The 16,100-nt window shown below is 41.7% G+C and overlaps 1 protein-coding gene across 3 annotated transcripts in view; it reads right to left on the bottom strand.

Moving 5' to 3' along the window:
- Positions 1–14,976, bottom strand: part of CHUK (component of inhibitor of nuclear factor kappa B kinase complex) — a 36,565-nt gene extending 21,589 nt beyond the window's left edge. For 2 of the 3 annotated variants that reach the window (XM_020994484.2, XM_020994485.2), the window contains exons 1-9: positions 14,785–14,976; positions 10,745–10,839; positions 9,008–9,122; positions 8,329–8,398; positions 7,600–7,688; positions 3,618–3,707; positions 3,334–3,458; positions 3,070–3,177; positions 2,514–2,649 (exon numbers count right to left, since the gene is read on the bottom strand). In XM_020994484.2, the coding sequence (XP_020850143.1) occupies positions 2,514–2,649; positions 3,070–3,177; positions 3,334–3,458; positions 3,618–3,707; positions 7,600–7,688; positions 8,329–8,398; positions 9,008–9,122; positions 10,745–10,839; positions 14,785–14,889 (933 nt within the window). In that variant the 5' untranslated portion in view covers positions 14,890–14,976. Of the gene's footprint in view, positions 1–2,513; positions 2,650–3,069; positions 3,178–3,333; positions 3,459–3,617; positions 3,708–7,599; positions 7,689–8,328; positions 8,399–9,007; positions 9,123–9,563; positions 9,722–10,744; positions 10,840–14,784 lie in introns of those variants that run through there. The other variant, XM_020994486.2, reaches the window with a different exon arrangement.
- Positions 14,977–16,100: the final 1,124 nt, after the last annotated feature.

Raw genomic sequence — 16,100 nt, 5'->3', positions numbered from 1 at the left:
TTTACTGGCTTTTCTTTTGCCTCCTCATAGTACTGACCCATTACGAATAGGGAATTGGGCCTCCAGTCCTCAGAAACACCCAGGTCTCTTTCTCTTGGAGTGATACAGAACTGTACTTTCTCCTTGGCTTCATAACCCAAGGCAGTGTGGTGCAACGAATGGAGTACTAAGAACCTGAGCTCAAATCCTGGTTCTACCACTTATATCTGTGTGACCTTGGACAAGTAACCTCTCTGGGTTTTCGTTTTCTCATCCTCATATATTTTTTAAAAGTTTTAAAATCATATTTTCACAAATGTAATCATTTCAGATGTACTAAGGTGCTAAGAGGATTAAAAGGAATTGTTTGGTGAATTTTTTTAAGATGAAGAATTTCACTAAAATGCAAATAATACCCCCCCATGTATGTTTTATAAATTAAGATTACTGAATGTAGGCATTCTTAAAGTAGGACACATCTATGTGCAGTCATGCTTAAGAATGTACAATGTATTAGTACAGACAGGACTGAAGTGTTCTGTGACTACAACCAGTGCTAGGAGGCGTCAGACAAACAGAGCCAAAAGCCATCACAGCCAACCCTATGAGCCAATCCTGCTTTGCCAGCATGTCTTTCAATCACCTGCTAACCAAATGAAACAAAGCAGAAGAAACCAAAGGCCTTCTGGGAATACAGAAAAGCACGATATCCACAGGCTATCTATTTCTAAATCAAAAAAGGTTACCAAGTAGTAACGTCCAACCTAGCGTGAGTGCTATTTTCTGCAATTCTGGCTGGTGACCTGCAAACAGTGGGCACTTGAGCGTAGAATGGCTGTGGAGGGAAGGAATTAGCGAGCTGTGTAAAGGGAATGGCTTCTACATCAATTAACTGACAGTAAACATTTGGTAAGTGTTTATAATGTAACTGGCCTGGTGCTGGACACTGTGGGGCATACAATAAGAGCATAAGACACTGCCCTTACCTCAACCAATCAAGAAACAGCAATTCTGCAAAAATTAAGTGCTAAATTATGGGTCACATTGACAAAAGAGACCCAGGCGGCTAGGTCATACACCAGCACATGTGCTCATTATATACTTTGTTTTTATGTCAACAAATTATAACAGGGTTAAAAAAAGTTGTGGTCTACACCGTTCATAAAAAGAATACTTCCACATGCACTGGAGAGGGGGGAGACATTATAACGTGGAAGAACTGAGACTTGAAGAAGAGGTCAGATTTGGATAGGCAGAAGAGGAAGGAGGTCAATGGGGGAAGGGGGTGATGAGCAAAGAAAGGCACAGAGGCAGGAATGAACAACATGTGTTGGGGGAGCAATGACAAAAAAAATGGTCCTTCCCTGAAACGGAGGCTACGCCCGTGAAGGAGTGGGGAAGAAGGCTGAGTGACAGGGTGGGGATGGACAACAGATGGCCCTGAAAGCTCAGCCTTCACTTGGTTCACAACGAGAAGCCTCAGCAACTTCCTAAGCAGCTAATCAAGGGAGCTGAACTACAGGACAGAGGGCCTGGAGCCAGGGAGGCAGGGAGGAGACTGCGGGAAACCAGACGTGACGTGATGATGCCCTGGTCTAGGCGAGTGGCCCCCAGAATGGAAAAGAAGTCCTGTGATGAGGCATTCTGAAGACCAAATCAATAGGGACCTCTTCGTGGTTCCACAAAATCTAAGTACTGAAAAGTTGCTGTTGTTTTTCTGTTGTGTCTGACTCCTCATGGCCCCATCTGGGGTTTTCCTGGCAAAGATACTGGAGTGGTTTGCCGTTTCCTTCTCCGGCTCATTTTACAGATAAGGAAACTGAGGCAAACAGGGTGAAGTGACTTGCCCAATGTCACACAGCTAGTATCTGAGACCAGATTTGAACTTGGATCTCTTCCTAACTCTAGGCCCAGCTCTATCCACTGCACCACCTAGATGCCCAAGTACCAGAAATACTGTTATTAGTAATAATAATTCACATATATAGCACTTTAAATGTTAACTCAATTGATCCTCACAAGAACCCTACAAAGCATGTGCCATTGTTATCTCCATTTTTAAAAAAATTTTTTTATTATTTAGTTAGGCAGTGGGGTTAAGTGACTTGCCTGGGATCACATAGCTAGTAAGTGTTATATGCCTGAGGCCAGATTTGAATTCAAGTCCTCCTGAATCCAGGGCCAGTGCTCTATCCACTGTGCCACCTAGCTGCCCACGTTATCTCCATTTTACTGATGCAGAAACTAAGGCTGAGGGAGGTCAAGTGACATGCCATAGGTCACAAAGCTATGAGTGTCTGAGGCAGGATTTGAACTCAGGTCCACCTGACTCCAAGTCCAACACTATGGTTGTTGTGCCACCAAGCGGCCATAAGAAGAAAGCACAAGAATACTGCCAGGCAAACAGGTGAATGGAATTAGTCTTCGTGCTATTATATCCATTTAAAAATAAAAAGATGACTTCTCATAGCCATTTTCTAAAGAAGCTTTAACTGGACTTTGATGCTTTCCAGGGAGAATGTCACAAAACTCACCTTCAAGTTCAGTATGTGGTCCATGAGCACAAAGCATCCCGGCTGCTTCAGCGTGACGTCCAGACTTCCCCCTCTCTGCTGAGGATCCCAAGTCAGCATCAACTGTAACCACTGCTCCATGGGCTCTACTACGAAACTAAAGCATAAATAGCACGGCTCTGTGACAAAGGGAGGCTTCCTCGGCCTGCTTGCGCACTTCCTGTCTCACTATGCGGCTTTGCCATCATATACTGTAACTTCTGACTGATACTGAAGTGGAAAGGGGCTCAACTACACCTAAGTCAGAGAAACAAGAGCCTCTCAAGCCATGCACGAAGTGCGTTCTGTAGTTGCTGGCAACTCACACAGGAGATCTGGGCTCTTTTCTGCAATGAAACCACTGAAGCTGTCATCCTGATAATTCTCAGAGAGCTGGGAGGGAGGATCTGGCTGGGGAACTGACCTCCTATGCCCTATGCTGAGGAAGTCTCTGCCTGGCCAGTTGTATTTCTTTATGGCATTCTTAACAAACCCTGGTAAAATCTGAGGCAAATTATCTCAGTTACAACCCACTTACCTAGAGAGGCTATTTGGTTGAGGTAAGTGGCTACTAAATCTAACCTCTCCAGTCATCTCTTCAAATGCAAATATGTGCTTGGGATCTTTCTTTTTAATCTTTTCGTGCCTAGAAAATAATAAGGGATAACAACCTCATTATATACAAACACTTTAAGACATAATGGATGTCTTATGTTTCAATTTAATTTTATGTTTATAAAAAAGTAAATTACTGCTTCCCACTCTCAGAAAGCCCAACAAAATTTTTTCCTCCATTTCTTACCAGGTAAATGGCTGCAGATGATGTAAGAAAGGTCTATATCCCACAATACATTCAAACACCATTGTCCCAAAGCTCCAATAATCAACAGTAGCAGTATATGGCTTGTTCTCAAAGAGCTCTGGGGCCTTTGAAAGACACAATGTTTTAAACGTCAAAAAAATGAGGAAGGAAAGAACATTTTGTATTATTTATATACTCATGTCACTCATGGCCTTCAGGAATGCATAAGAAAGAAGAATCAAAGTCCTTTATTCTCTAAGTGAAAGAAAAGGAACAGGCCTCACCAGATATTGCAGCGTTCCCACAAAAGACGTGCACAGACTTCCCTGATCAAGGTCTTTAGCATATCCCAAATCAATGATCTTATGAATTATCTGTAAATTAATCAGATAAATTATGTTTAATAGTGGGGGAAAAAATGTTAAATATACTAACACTGGAGAATAAGGCCAAGCATAAATTTTAAACTTTAAAAAAACTACCACCTGAAAGCATAACTATGTGAGTGACCTAGAGCGTGCAAACAAGAAGGGGACAGGGACTAAAGGCTCCCTTTAAGGGAAGCACAACCAAAGTCCCAAATGCCCCGATCCCCGTTCTTTTTCCCTAGCTACTGATTCAGCACGGAATAACCTAACCTAAAGTTCAAGACCTTCATTCTAAAGACCTTCGATAATGTTATTTCCTGGATTCCAGAGAAATGGCAACCGTTTTTGCCTCTGGCAAATGCCTGTATTTGATTAGATGCTGCTGCTCTGCCATTCACCACCTCTCTCAACCCCCTGAAATTGCTGAGTACATCTCCACTTGATTGACACTGCTTGATCCAAAGTCACCACTGTTTTCCTGGTCTATAAACTTTGGTAGTGTCTTCTAACCCTCCTCCTTTTTCCCCATTCAGTCACCCAGTCCCACTCTAGTATAAATTCTCTGCTGACAGAGACTATGTCTTATCAAGGGAACCAAGAGTGTGCAAATAACACTGCTCAGTTGTCCATCTAAGCCTAAGACAATCAATCAGGACAATCAATAAGAGATGACAGGCTACCTGCTAAGAAAGTTCAAGCATTAGTGATCTAAAAAGAAAGACTTCTCTTTCCAGAATGGACCTCTATTCTTTTTAGTATCTAATCAGCATTCTCTGCACGTGCTTATCTTCACCAAAATGTTCTATTATATCCACCCTACAACTGGTCCAAGATCACTCCTTAAAACACATATTATTATCTGATGTGTCACCTGGCATTGGGCTATTTAATTCTCTGCCACAAGGTAAAAGCACTGAAGATGCCACGTGAGAACAGGGCGGTCCAATGAGGTCCACTCAACCCGATGCCCATGGCAGAAAGCAGCAGCGTGTAGCCACTCAGCATTACAACTGCCTGCCATTGTATAATCTTCAAAAGAGGAAAGAGGCTACCAAATATCTCTCCACTTTCCTTTGAACACACCCGTCTCATAACATTCTCTCCTCTAAGTAAACCTTTCTTAACCTATCTCTAGCTTCAGCTGGCACCACGTTACCTCAGAGGGCCATGAGCTCCTTAGACTGAATCTCCTGTACAGAATAAAAAGAAGGCTTACCTTCGTTTAAGATACACAGATGCCCATCCAGTTCTAGAACCCTGCTCTGGGAGCCATAAAATGAGAAATGACCTCAAAGACCATATCAGACTAAGAATGTCTTCCAGAATACCCCAACAAGTGAGCAGTCATGTCGCCCCACCTAAAAGACCTCTTATGAGGGGGACCCTCTCATCAACCCCCCAAAGTAGCTTAGCCTGGTTTGGGCTCACTTAATTGTGACAAAGTTTTTCCTCATATCAAGCAAAAATGAGCCTCTCTGAAGTGCCCTCCATTGCTCGTGGTTCTGTCCTGGGCCTAGACAGGACAAGTAGAATCCCTTTTCCCCAGAAGTCTTCTCTCCAGGATAAATGTTCTCACATGACATAGATCTGAGACCCTTCCCCACTCTTCTGGACGCCCGCCAGCTTATTCATGTCTTATGTAAAAGATGGTGCCCTGAGCCTTAAGGTCAAGAGCTGTTTTGCCTTCTTGGCTTGTTACAGCGTCTGGCACGACAGATGCTTTTATTTAGATAAAAGCTTGCTGATTTCATGATGCGGTCTGGCCAAGGCAGAGTATACCAGAATCCAGCAGGACGATCAGCAGCCATGTTCTGGACGCCCAAAGACGGCAGCTATTTTCTAGATGCCACATCATAACTGCTCTCTCTCATTTTTACCACACAGCCCACTAAATTCAAGAGCAGGACTTGACATTTAGGCCCATTACATTCCATTTTATTCAATACGGCCCAACGAGCCAGCCTGCTAAGATCTTTCTGGTTCCAGACTATCATTCCACTGTATCCCAATTAGGCTTCACACAATTCACATTCATTAAGCACCTACTATAGATACAAGGCACTGGGCTGGGCACTAGGGAAACATAAACAGAAGTGAAAACCCCTGCCTTGAGGGAGCTGATGCTCTACTGGAGGGAACCCACGCAGACACAGAAGAAAATACAAAGTAATTTCAAAAGGAAGAGATTCCTAAATAGCAGAGATTAAAAAAACCTCAGGTAGGGGGCATAACCAAGTTGTGATCTGAAGGGAACTAGAGATCTTACAAGGAATAAGAGAAGACGGGATGCGTTCCATACACAAGGAGCTACTTATACAAAGACATGAAGGCAGAAAACAGAACATTATGTATGGGGAAGAACTAGCAGGCCTGTGTGACTGTAACAGGAAATGTATGGAAGGAGAGCAGTACATCAGACTTGAAAGGGAGGTTGAAGCCAGACAGTGGAGGGCTTTATATGTCAAGCTGAGAATTTTATATTTTATCCTAGAGGCAACAAAAAACCACTGAAAATTTCAATACTGAAATGACACGATCAGATCTTTGTTAGGTGTTAACTGTATCTCCTTGTTTTAGTCATCATCTGTAAATTTGATTAATTAATGAGTGATACCTTCATCCAAATCATTGATATCAGGGCCAAATTCAAAGCCCAGGGGCGTGTCAAATTGCCATCCCTCATTAATGCCTATTTTAGGGGTCCTGTCAATCAACCTGTTTCAAAGTCACTTAAATATACTATCATCTAGCATTCTAGCACGTATCTCTCTTTGTCCATAAGAGCAGCACTAAAGACTTTTTCAAATGTTTTGCTGAAATCTAGGTGAATAACCTACTGTAATCTCCTGGTCTAATTAACTTTTCAAAAAAAAAGGAAAATGAAGATAGCCTGGAATAACCTGTTCTATGTACACCAAATTCATATTCTTAATAATTTTAAGAAATCCCATCATATCCCTTCTATCACTTAGTCTTTCCTAAGTGAAAAGGCCTCATCTTTTCAGTCTCTCTCCACATCACAGCCTCTCATCCATCCTCCTCATTTCCCTCATTCATTCTAACCTTTTGACAATTCTCAAATTTTTTTTTAGATGGGGTACCTAGAACTGCAACTGAAATTCCTACTATGTACACATTGTGTGTTTATAAAAGAGAAAGAAATGCATATTTTAAAATGTTCCTTCCAATGCCCTTTCTGACAAAGCCCAGAAGAACACGTTAGGCTGATGTCTTTAAAAGTCTAGAATGACTGACAAAACAACTGAACCCAGGACAATTACAGGCCTACCACTTTACATTAGCTGTTGTGCTGCTCTGTACCAATTCCAAAAATGTGTTCAGACTTGCAGCATGAAAACAAGGAAGAATACTGTCTTTCTATCTCTACCCTGCTCCACACTAAGTCCACCTCTACGAAGAGCTCGTGGGATATCACACCATGCCAAAGACAGTTGAATAAAAGTTTTATGCATTGGGGAAAAGAAAAGAAAGTTTCCAAATGCAGAGATGACAACAGAGATAGCTTTACTCAGAAAAAAGGTTTTTTCCTTAAAATGTACCCAGAAAATGACTCAAATTCAGTTAATATTCATGAATACTATATGCATTTATTTAAAATCTACATATTTTTTCAAAGTCACTTGTTAGGAAAATAGAGAATCAAAATTCCAAATTTAACACCGAGCCAAATTAAAGAGTATTTGGACCACAACTAGAATTTATAGAGTATTCAAACTTTTCTTAAATTAAAGCTAGTATAAAAATGCATCAGTTGTGCTTCATTTTTCCCCCAGAGCAAAAGTCCAAAACTTTAAAATACTTGATCCTTCTCTAAGCCCAATGAACTAGGTGTGCTACACTTAGCAGGCATGTAAAGGTCCTTCAGCATTTTACCTACCTTCCCACCAACATCCTGAAGAACTATATTTTCAGGTTTTAGATCTCTGTGAATAATTCTATTTTCATGCAAATATTGAATCCCCGACCCTAAATGAATATAAAAAATATATTTTGAGGGACTAACAACAACTCACTTTTATACAGCTATTTCAGGCTTTCCTCACAACATCCCTGTGAGGTAGGCAGTGCGAGCATTATGATTCCCATTTTATAGACGAGGACACTGACAAAGATCAAGTATTAAGTGTCAGAGCCTGGACTGGAACCCAAGTTCTCCTGACTTGAAACTCCAGGCACATCATCTCAGGAAGGAGCTCTCCTGGTTCACACGCGTCCATGAAGTTTCATGGCCAGACACAAAAATTCAAAATTGTGTTCGTCAAGTCAAACGCATGACCCTGCTATCTTAACTGGAAAAGGGGCCTTCTCATTACTAAAGCTATAAAAGAGATTGACCCTGAGTAGTTCTCAGTTAAATAAGTTAGAACATTTCCTCTATTAAGCCGGAGATGTCTTCTAGCAAGAAAACAACACTTTATCAAGAGCTCAGCATTCAATTTTGTTTCGACAGTCACAGAGATTTTTAAATTCCAATTCATGATTCAGGGAGGCAGACTGACACTTCCTCAGTGCGTCTGCAGTGTTAACACTGTACACAGATCTCTCCCCTCAGCAAAACCCCACCATCAGTAACAATCGAATGGCGGTAATCTGATCAACCACGTACCAATATCACTAAGCAGAGAAAGAACTTGGCTCTCTTTAAGTCCACAGCAATTTTCTGGTTTGTTGAGTAACTAGAGGAAGAAAACACAGTTTAAAAAATACGTACTCTCTAAATAAATGTGCTATATCAATAACCATAGTCATATTCACCGGTAACCTTGCCCTGAAGTAATGCTTACTCATAAGAGAAAGCAAATTATGACCAAAAAAAGACATCAGGAAAAAAATGACAAAAACCTATACTGAGACTATACAAATTCCATCCTAGTAGACAGAAGAGAAAGAAGAAAGAGAACAGAATATGTGAATTTCAAAAAAGTTTAAAAACCTCAAAGATCCCAGTCCTATAGCCACATGGGCAGGCATCAACGGCAGATCTGAAACGGAGGAAGGAGGCGGGTTGGAAATATGTCAGAAAAAGAAAGGAGAGGTGCTACTCATCAATTCCACTACTATATGGCTAACACTCCCGACAAGTTTATTCTGGGTAAGCACCACAAATAAACCCTGGGGTTTTGATCATACTTTTCCATCACAAAAACACTATCATAAATCTATTAAACTATCAGCCCATCACTGCATGGTTATAAAGAATGTGAATTCTCCTACCAAATCTGAATCAACTAAGTAAGTCAGTGACCAGAGTAATCCCACTCCCAATCCAGACCAGCCCCAGCTACCTTCCGAAGATCTCCCCCTGAACAGTACTCCATGGCTAGAAGAGGGACGTCATTAATCAAGAAATTCATCTCCTCAGGAACATCACAGGCCTTTACAACACTGGGATGATTCAACCTAAACAGAAAAGGCAAAATGCTAATAAAAAATTTCCCCTCACGCGGCACCACCTCGTGGTGTTTCACCACAGGGGCCTACAAGTTTCCTGTAAACATGCCCGTGAGGGAGGAGACAACACAGTGTAGTAAAAAGAGCATAAGATTTGGAATCAGAAGAACTGACCCCCCCATCCTGCTCTCCCACTCCCTACCCATGTGACCTTGAGCTAATTACTTTCCCTCAGAGGACCTCAGGTGGACATCTGTGATGGGGGAGTTAGACAAGGCTAGCCCAACGGTCCCTTCCAGCTGAGAGAGTCTGTCCTTAAATATGAGGCAAACCTGCAGCCCAAAGAAGCAGGACTTTCAGAGAAAACATACTTAAAACTGCTGTCAATAATGGGGATGAGTTACAGAATGCCCTCTGGAATTACCCTTGTGACCAGCAGCACGCCCTTACCAGAAGGCTGGCCAAAGTTAGTGTCCAGATGTGAAATGGAATTTTTCTCTGTTCAAAATTACTTGGCTAGTATGGGCACTGGACCTATCACCCTGGCCTCATCGGCACTGTGCACTCGCCAGCCACTTCTTCACTCAAAGTATGCTGTCTGTCCCAATCTATAAGGGAAGGGATATTTAACATATATGACTCCTTCTTCAAAAGCCACATTAAACAGAACTAAGAGGGATCTTAAAATTACTGAGTCCAACTCTTCTGACCAATTACAATGATGTTAAAAATAATAATAATAATAATAATAATATAAACTATACTGAAATACACCATAATAATTGGTGGCATTGTCCATTCTATCCACCTATTATAAAGTTTCATTAACTGGAATGAATAGGAAAAAAAGGAGGATTGAGAGAGTGGTTCTGGGTGACAATTTTCCATTAGTTAACGAGAAGATTCTTCTAATGTTGCAAATCTTTCTAAAATACATTATTTTCCTGCAGTTATAAGAATATAGTACAAATAAAGGAATCTTCATGCTTAAGAATACTGGATGGCCAAGCCATCATTTCTGATACCAAACTGACATTATTTCCCCTCAAGTGGCAGACCATATGACATAGTAAAAAACACAGTGAACCAGGAATCAAGGACCTGGGTTCAAATCACTCCATGATTTATTAATTGTACGACCTTGGGAAAAGTCACTCAATCTCTCTAAGCCTTCTTCCCAGGATTGTTATAAGATCCTAGGAAAAGAGATATATAAGCACTCTAAAAACCATCAAAAAATATATAATAACAAGACAAACTCCTATCAGGGACCATCCCAAAACAAAGTACTCACAACATGAGGGCAAAGTGCATAAATTAGAACAGGCCTGCACAACATACAGCCCACCAAAGGATTGTGGGCAGCCTGCAAAAAATATAGAGGATGTAAAACAGGCCTGCACAGGAAGGTATGACTGCGCCCTCAGAGTGCAGACAATTTATACACACAAACACACACTACACTCAGATACAGTTTCTATGCCTATACTGGGTCTACTGACTTTTTTAATGGAAAATATATATTTTATAATGCAAAAAAAAAAAACCCTCAAGGCTAAGAGAGTTCTCAGACCTTCACTGCCAAGCTTTGGCCTGAGCATATATTCGTATAAGCTGTAAAATACACTTACTTCTTCATGATCTGGATTTCATGGCACCATCGGTCTTTATTTTTTGCACTTAGCTCCAGGCGGCAAGATTTAATAGCTATTTTGTTACCAAGTTCCTGAAAAAAAGAAAAGAAGGATTGAAAGGAAGAAGGTACATTCTTGCACAGAACAGTTCCAGAGTTTTAGACAACCAACTCTTGCCACTCTACCATTTAACCCAAACCTAAGGCTGATTCTCTCTGGCTGGATACAAACATCTATGGGAAGTATATCAAATCTATCTCATCTTCAAAACTGGCCTCCAAATATATATCAGAGTTCAGGCACCCATTCACTTAAATCACTGCACTGATCCTCTACCTAGCTCCCATCACAATGTTCTTTCACAAACAATACCAGAGGGGCAGCTAGGTAGCGCAGTGAGCACCAGCCCTGATGTCAGGAGGAACTGAGTTCAAATCCAATCTCAGACCAAATGCTTGACACTTACTAGCTGTGTGACCCTGGGCAAGTCACTTAACCCCAATTACCTAAAAATTAAAAAAAAATTAAAACAAACAATACCAGAAAACAGATGGATCTTTTTTTTTTCTCCATCCCTTTTCATTTATTAATACCTAAGGTTCAAGACTGTCAGGGAGCTTGAGACTCACCCACAAATGGAACATAGGGTACATACCAGCATAACTTGGTCTCAATAAAAATAAACATTCCAATCCTGCATTTCTAATGCCACACCTGTCTATGATAATTCTACAAGGTCAAGTAGCAACTATCCTCAACAAAGAATCAAGATAGCCGACCATAAATGTGGTCCATGTGACAGATGAGATGAGGTCTTCAAGAATATCACATGAAATCAAAAAAAAAAAGTAGAAGACAAGTATATGATATGATTGGCAAATCTAAATGCAATATAAAGCAATTCTGGGGCTCCGATATTAGATCGAAAATCTCTTTATTGTATAATTTAAATTCCGCACAGGCAAAAACTGCTTCACTTTTTTTGTCTTTGTATTCTCCAGAACTTAGCACCGTATCTTTTGCATAAAACAGTTAATATTTGCTGAGCTAAACTGAAATACAAAGTAACATCATTTGTAATAATAAGAAGCTGAAAACAAAACACTTCCAACAACTTGAGAATGGCTGAAAAAACAATACCATATGAATGTAATGGACTATTATTACATTGCAAGTAACAATGAAAAAAATTTCAGAGAAACACAAGAAGACTGTGAAGTGATACAACCTGAAGAAAAAAAGACAAAAGAACAATATATACAATGATTACAATAATGCAAAAGATGACCTCAAGTCAAAAACAATAGATAAATAAAGTTAAAGAACACATTCTTTCTGTTAAGCACAGTTAAACTATAAAACTGGAAAGTGATCGGTACTATCAGTCAATCATTCTCTTAGTTTTGCTTTCACTTTTCAGGGAATGAATTTTGTAGAAGATTTGAGGGTTGGGGTAGGGTAGTCTTATATCAAAACAAAATGAATCAATAAAAAATTTGTGTTAAGTGAATTTAATTACTGATATTTGTTAAGCAACATCATCATGTATACCATAATGAATAAAAACAAACTATTTCTTAAATAAAATACCTGATTTTATTTTTAGTGGTTGAAATTTTTTTAAATACTATATTAGTATATATTGTTTCATGGGTTGAAACAGGGTTTCAATATGACCCAACAAAAATTTTGCAGAATGCAAAAATAACCTTGATTTACACCATATTAAGTTCAGAGCTATAATCACACAAAAAAGAGCTACCAATTCTCATCACTTATTACTTGAAATAACATAATTATTTAACTTCTTAGAAAAGTTTTATAGATGTGTCAAAGCAAAAAAAAACTTATCCTGATCGCTTAGCACAATGCCTGGTACGTAATAAACACTTGATAAATGCTTAATGACTTGACTAGACAATATAAGGGACGAAACTGTATATATCGGTTAATCTTCATCTCTCCTCTGTCTGGAGACGGTACACTGAAGGAATACTTAAGGTCAATGCTTAGGGCAGTATCAGAACACAGGTATTAGCTGAAATTTTAGGAGTCCACAAAAATCACCAAAAGGATGTAAGAAGAAAATAGGGCCACAAACAAAACTGAAGGAAATACGATGCAGGTTCCTAAAGAAAAAGAACTAGATTTGGAGCAAAAGGGGTTGTGTTCCAATCCCAGCCCTGTTATTTACTATGTTAACTTTGGGCAAATAACCTGAGTCTCAGTTTCCTTATCTGTAAAAGGGGAGTGGGAGTAGGGAGGGGCTTCCTTCCAGCTCTAAATTAATGATCCCATAAAAGAGGACTCAGAAAACTCAACAGGCAGAAAAGTAGAAAGAAAACCCGGAAATCTAGTGTCACAGAAAGCACGAAAATGCAACTGCTTAATCCCCTCCTCTTCCACTGACCTCTTCAGTATCTTTCTCCATCAACTACAGTATCTGGCCCCATCCTCACTGATTCGTTTCAGTCTATAAACATGCTCAAGACTCCTTTACTCTAGAAATACCTCTCATGCTCCCAAGAACTTCCACCTACTTGAATCATCTCCCTCTACTCTTTCACTTTCAAACTTCTTGAAAGAGAAGTCTATAGTACTGAGTTTCCATTCCAACAATAATTAGTACGTCTTCGACCCTTTCCAATCTCATCATCTCCAATCCTGAAATTGTCCAATCTTTCTCCTTCCCCATTCATCACTCAACTAAGTAATCTACTTCAAAGTCTGTCAGAGCTTGGGAGCAAGTAGTGAGCTATGGAAAGGAAAGAAAGGTTTGGACAATAGCTTCAGGGAACAATGAGAGAGAATACAGGAGAGAAGAAGAGTAGATTTTGGAAGTTCAGGATCTTGGTGACAGTACTGTTCTGTGACATAGTGAGGTCTGAAGCGGGACCATCATGGTTTGTTGTTAAAGTTGGGATAGAAAGGTCATAAATATCGAAGGTGGATGATGAGATGAGCTAATATTTATATAGTGCTTTACAGTTTGTAAAAGTGCTTTACATGTTAACTCATTTGATCCTCACAATAACCCTGTTATGTGTTATTATTATCACCATTTTACTGCTAAGTTAAGTGACTTGCTTAGAGTCACACAGTCTAAGGCAGCATTCAAAGTCAGGTCTTCTTAACTCCAAGTACCACACTCCTTCCACTACGCTACCTCTATGTCTCTGTAGTCTAGTGTCTTACCGGGTTCTGACTTTGTTCTGTCAAGCCCCTGGACCATAAATCATTGCCTCTTTCTTTCCTCTCCTCTGATACTCAGCACAGGATCTTATACACTGTAAGAGCCAACAAAGCCCATAACACAGCTTGTTCAATCTTCTCTTCTTCTTCACACCTCCCCCTCAAATCAACTAGTATTATCAAAAGGCGACCAAGGGCCAGGCACTGGGCTAAGCACGGGGGATAAAAAGAAGGCGAAAGACAGTCCTTGCTGTCAAGGAGCTCTAATGATGGTGGGAAGAACGTGCTACCAGTCTAACAACAGATTCCTCTCTAAGAACTTGCAAACCACCATGCACGACAGGAACACAAATGCTTGCACTCTAACACAAACACAAATACATACATACACACACACACACACACACACACACACACACACACACACACACTCTCTCTCTCTCTCACTCTCTCTCTAACCAAAGTCCCACCCAACTAGGCATTACCCCTGATCTCCCAGACACAACCTCTTCACTGACTGTCAATCAGGACAGCAATGTGGTACCGGATGGGGCCATGTCACTCGTACAGAATCACAGCCAGTATCACACCAAGTGTGTCACGCGTGATCCCCCAGGCATCAGTCACCTCCAGGGTCCCAGGGCGAGTCGCGCACTCCCGAAGACAGGGCCACACCCACGAGGCACACCCGGCACGGCACCCACAGTGTCCCACCAACACGATCACGACCCGTGGACCACACTCAGGAGCGCGCGCGCACACAGATACACACAAGCGCGCACCCAGAAAGCTGCCCCCCCACCAAACTTGCACACACGCCACCCCTCGCCTCACCGCCGCCTCACCCGGTGCTGATAGAGACAGACGTTCCCGAAGCCGCCCGTGCCCAGCCGCTCCCGCATCTCCCAGGGCCCACCCGCGCCGGGCCGCAGCCCCGGGGGCCGGTCCATGGGCGGGAGCGGGGTCGGCCGCACACTCGGCCGCCGCTTCCAGGCCGGCTCACGGCCCCACCGCCGCTCCCACCAACACGCTCTTCTCGCGAGAGCTGACGTCACATCCGGGCGTGGAAAGAACAGGAAATAGCTCATTTCCCTTGGCCTGAGACTCAACGTTCTACGGCCCCGCCCACCTGCGGCCTCACCTCGGGCTCCACCGACCTGGAGCCCTTGCGCCCCCTGCCTTTTGACCTTGGCTCCTGCAAGGGCCCCCGGGAGGCGAGTTTTGGAGGGAGGGAGCGGGGACCATAATTGGACAGTAGAGGGGCAGCGGGAGGTGTCGGGATGCAGAGCAGGTCACCCCGCCAGCCTCTCAGGCCTCCATCCAACCAGAAGCTCGGTAAAACTGTAATGGAGCGTCCAGCCTGATGAAGCTGCAGCTCTGGACCCCCAAATCAAACAGTCAGCAAGCATTTATACTACTTAGGGGCCAGATACTTACTGTCCAGCCCTGGAGGTAGACAGGAAAAAATGAGGGTGCCAGCTCTAAAAGAACATGCCTTCTGCTTGAGCAAAGGTGCCTGATCTTTCCAGGGTCATGGACCCCTTTCTCATTTTAATGTTTTTAAATAATCTAAGGAAATGCTATATTTCAATTAGAGGTTAGTGAAGATGAAGTTGTTTTGGTTTTCTTTTTACCCAACCCAGGTTTATAGGTAGGCCCCCTAAAATGTATCCAGAGTCAGAGTTTATGTCCACAGACCTAGACCTCAGATTAAAAATCCCTTATATTAGGGGATACAGTTTCACAGACAAGCAAAAAAAAAAGGATGTAATTTTTTTTTATGTTAGCAATGGAGGAAGAGAGACACCAACAACAGGAAGAATCAGGAAAAGCCTCAACCTAGAGTGAAAGAAAGGGGAAGAAAGAGGCATTGGAGGCATGGGGAGTAGCTTTTGCAAAGACAGAGATGGGGGATGGATAGTGCACAAAAGGAACAGTAAATGGGCCAGTTTAACTGGAGCGGCATGTGTGTGAGGGGGAGGAATGTGGAATCCAGAAAACTAAGGAGTTTGTATTTTATCCTAAAGGAAGTGGAGATCCACTGAAGTTTCTTGAACACAGATCTGACATAGCCCACACTTGACTAAAAGAAATTTGGCAGGTATATAAAGGGTGAATTTAAGAGGGGAATGAATTGATGTAAATAGGCTAAATAAGGTGA

The sequence above is a fragment of the Phascolarctos cinereus genome, unplaced genomic scaffold, assembly GCF_003287225.1.
Source record: "Phascolarctos cinereus isolate Bilbo 61053 unplaced genomic scaffold, phaCin_HiC Scaffold_3;HRSCAF=262, whole genome shotgun sequence".
Lineage (NCBI taxonomy): Eukaryota > Metazoa > Chordata > Mammalia > Diprotodontia > Phascolarctidae > Phascolarctos > Phascolarctos cinereus.
This window is presented reverse-complemented; position numbering and strand designations above follow the sequence as displayed.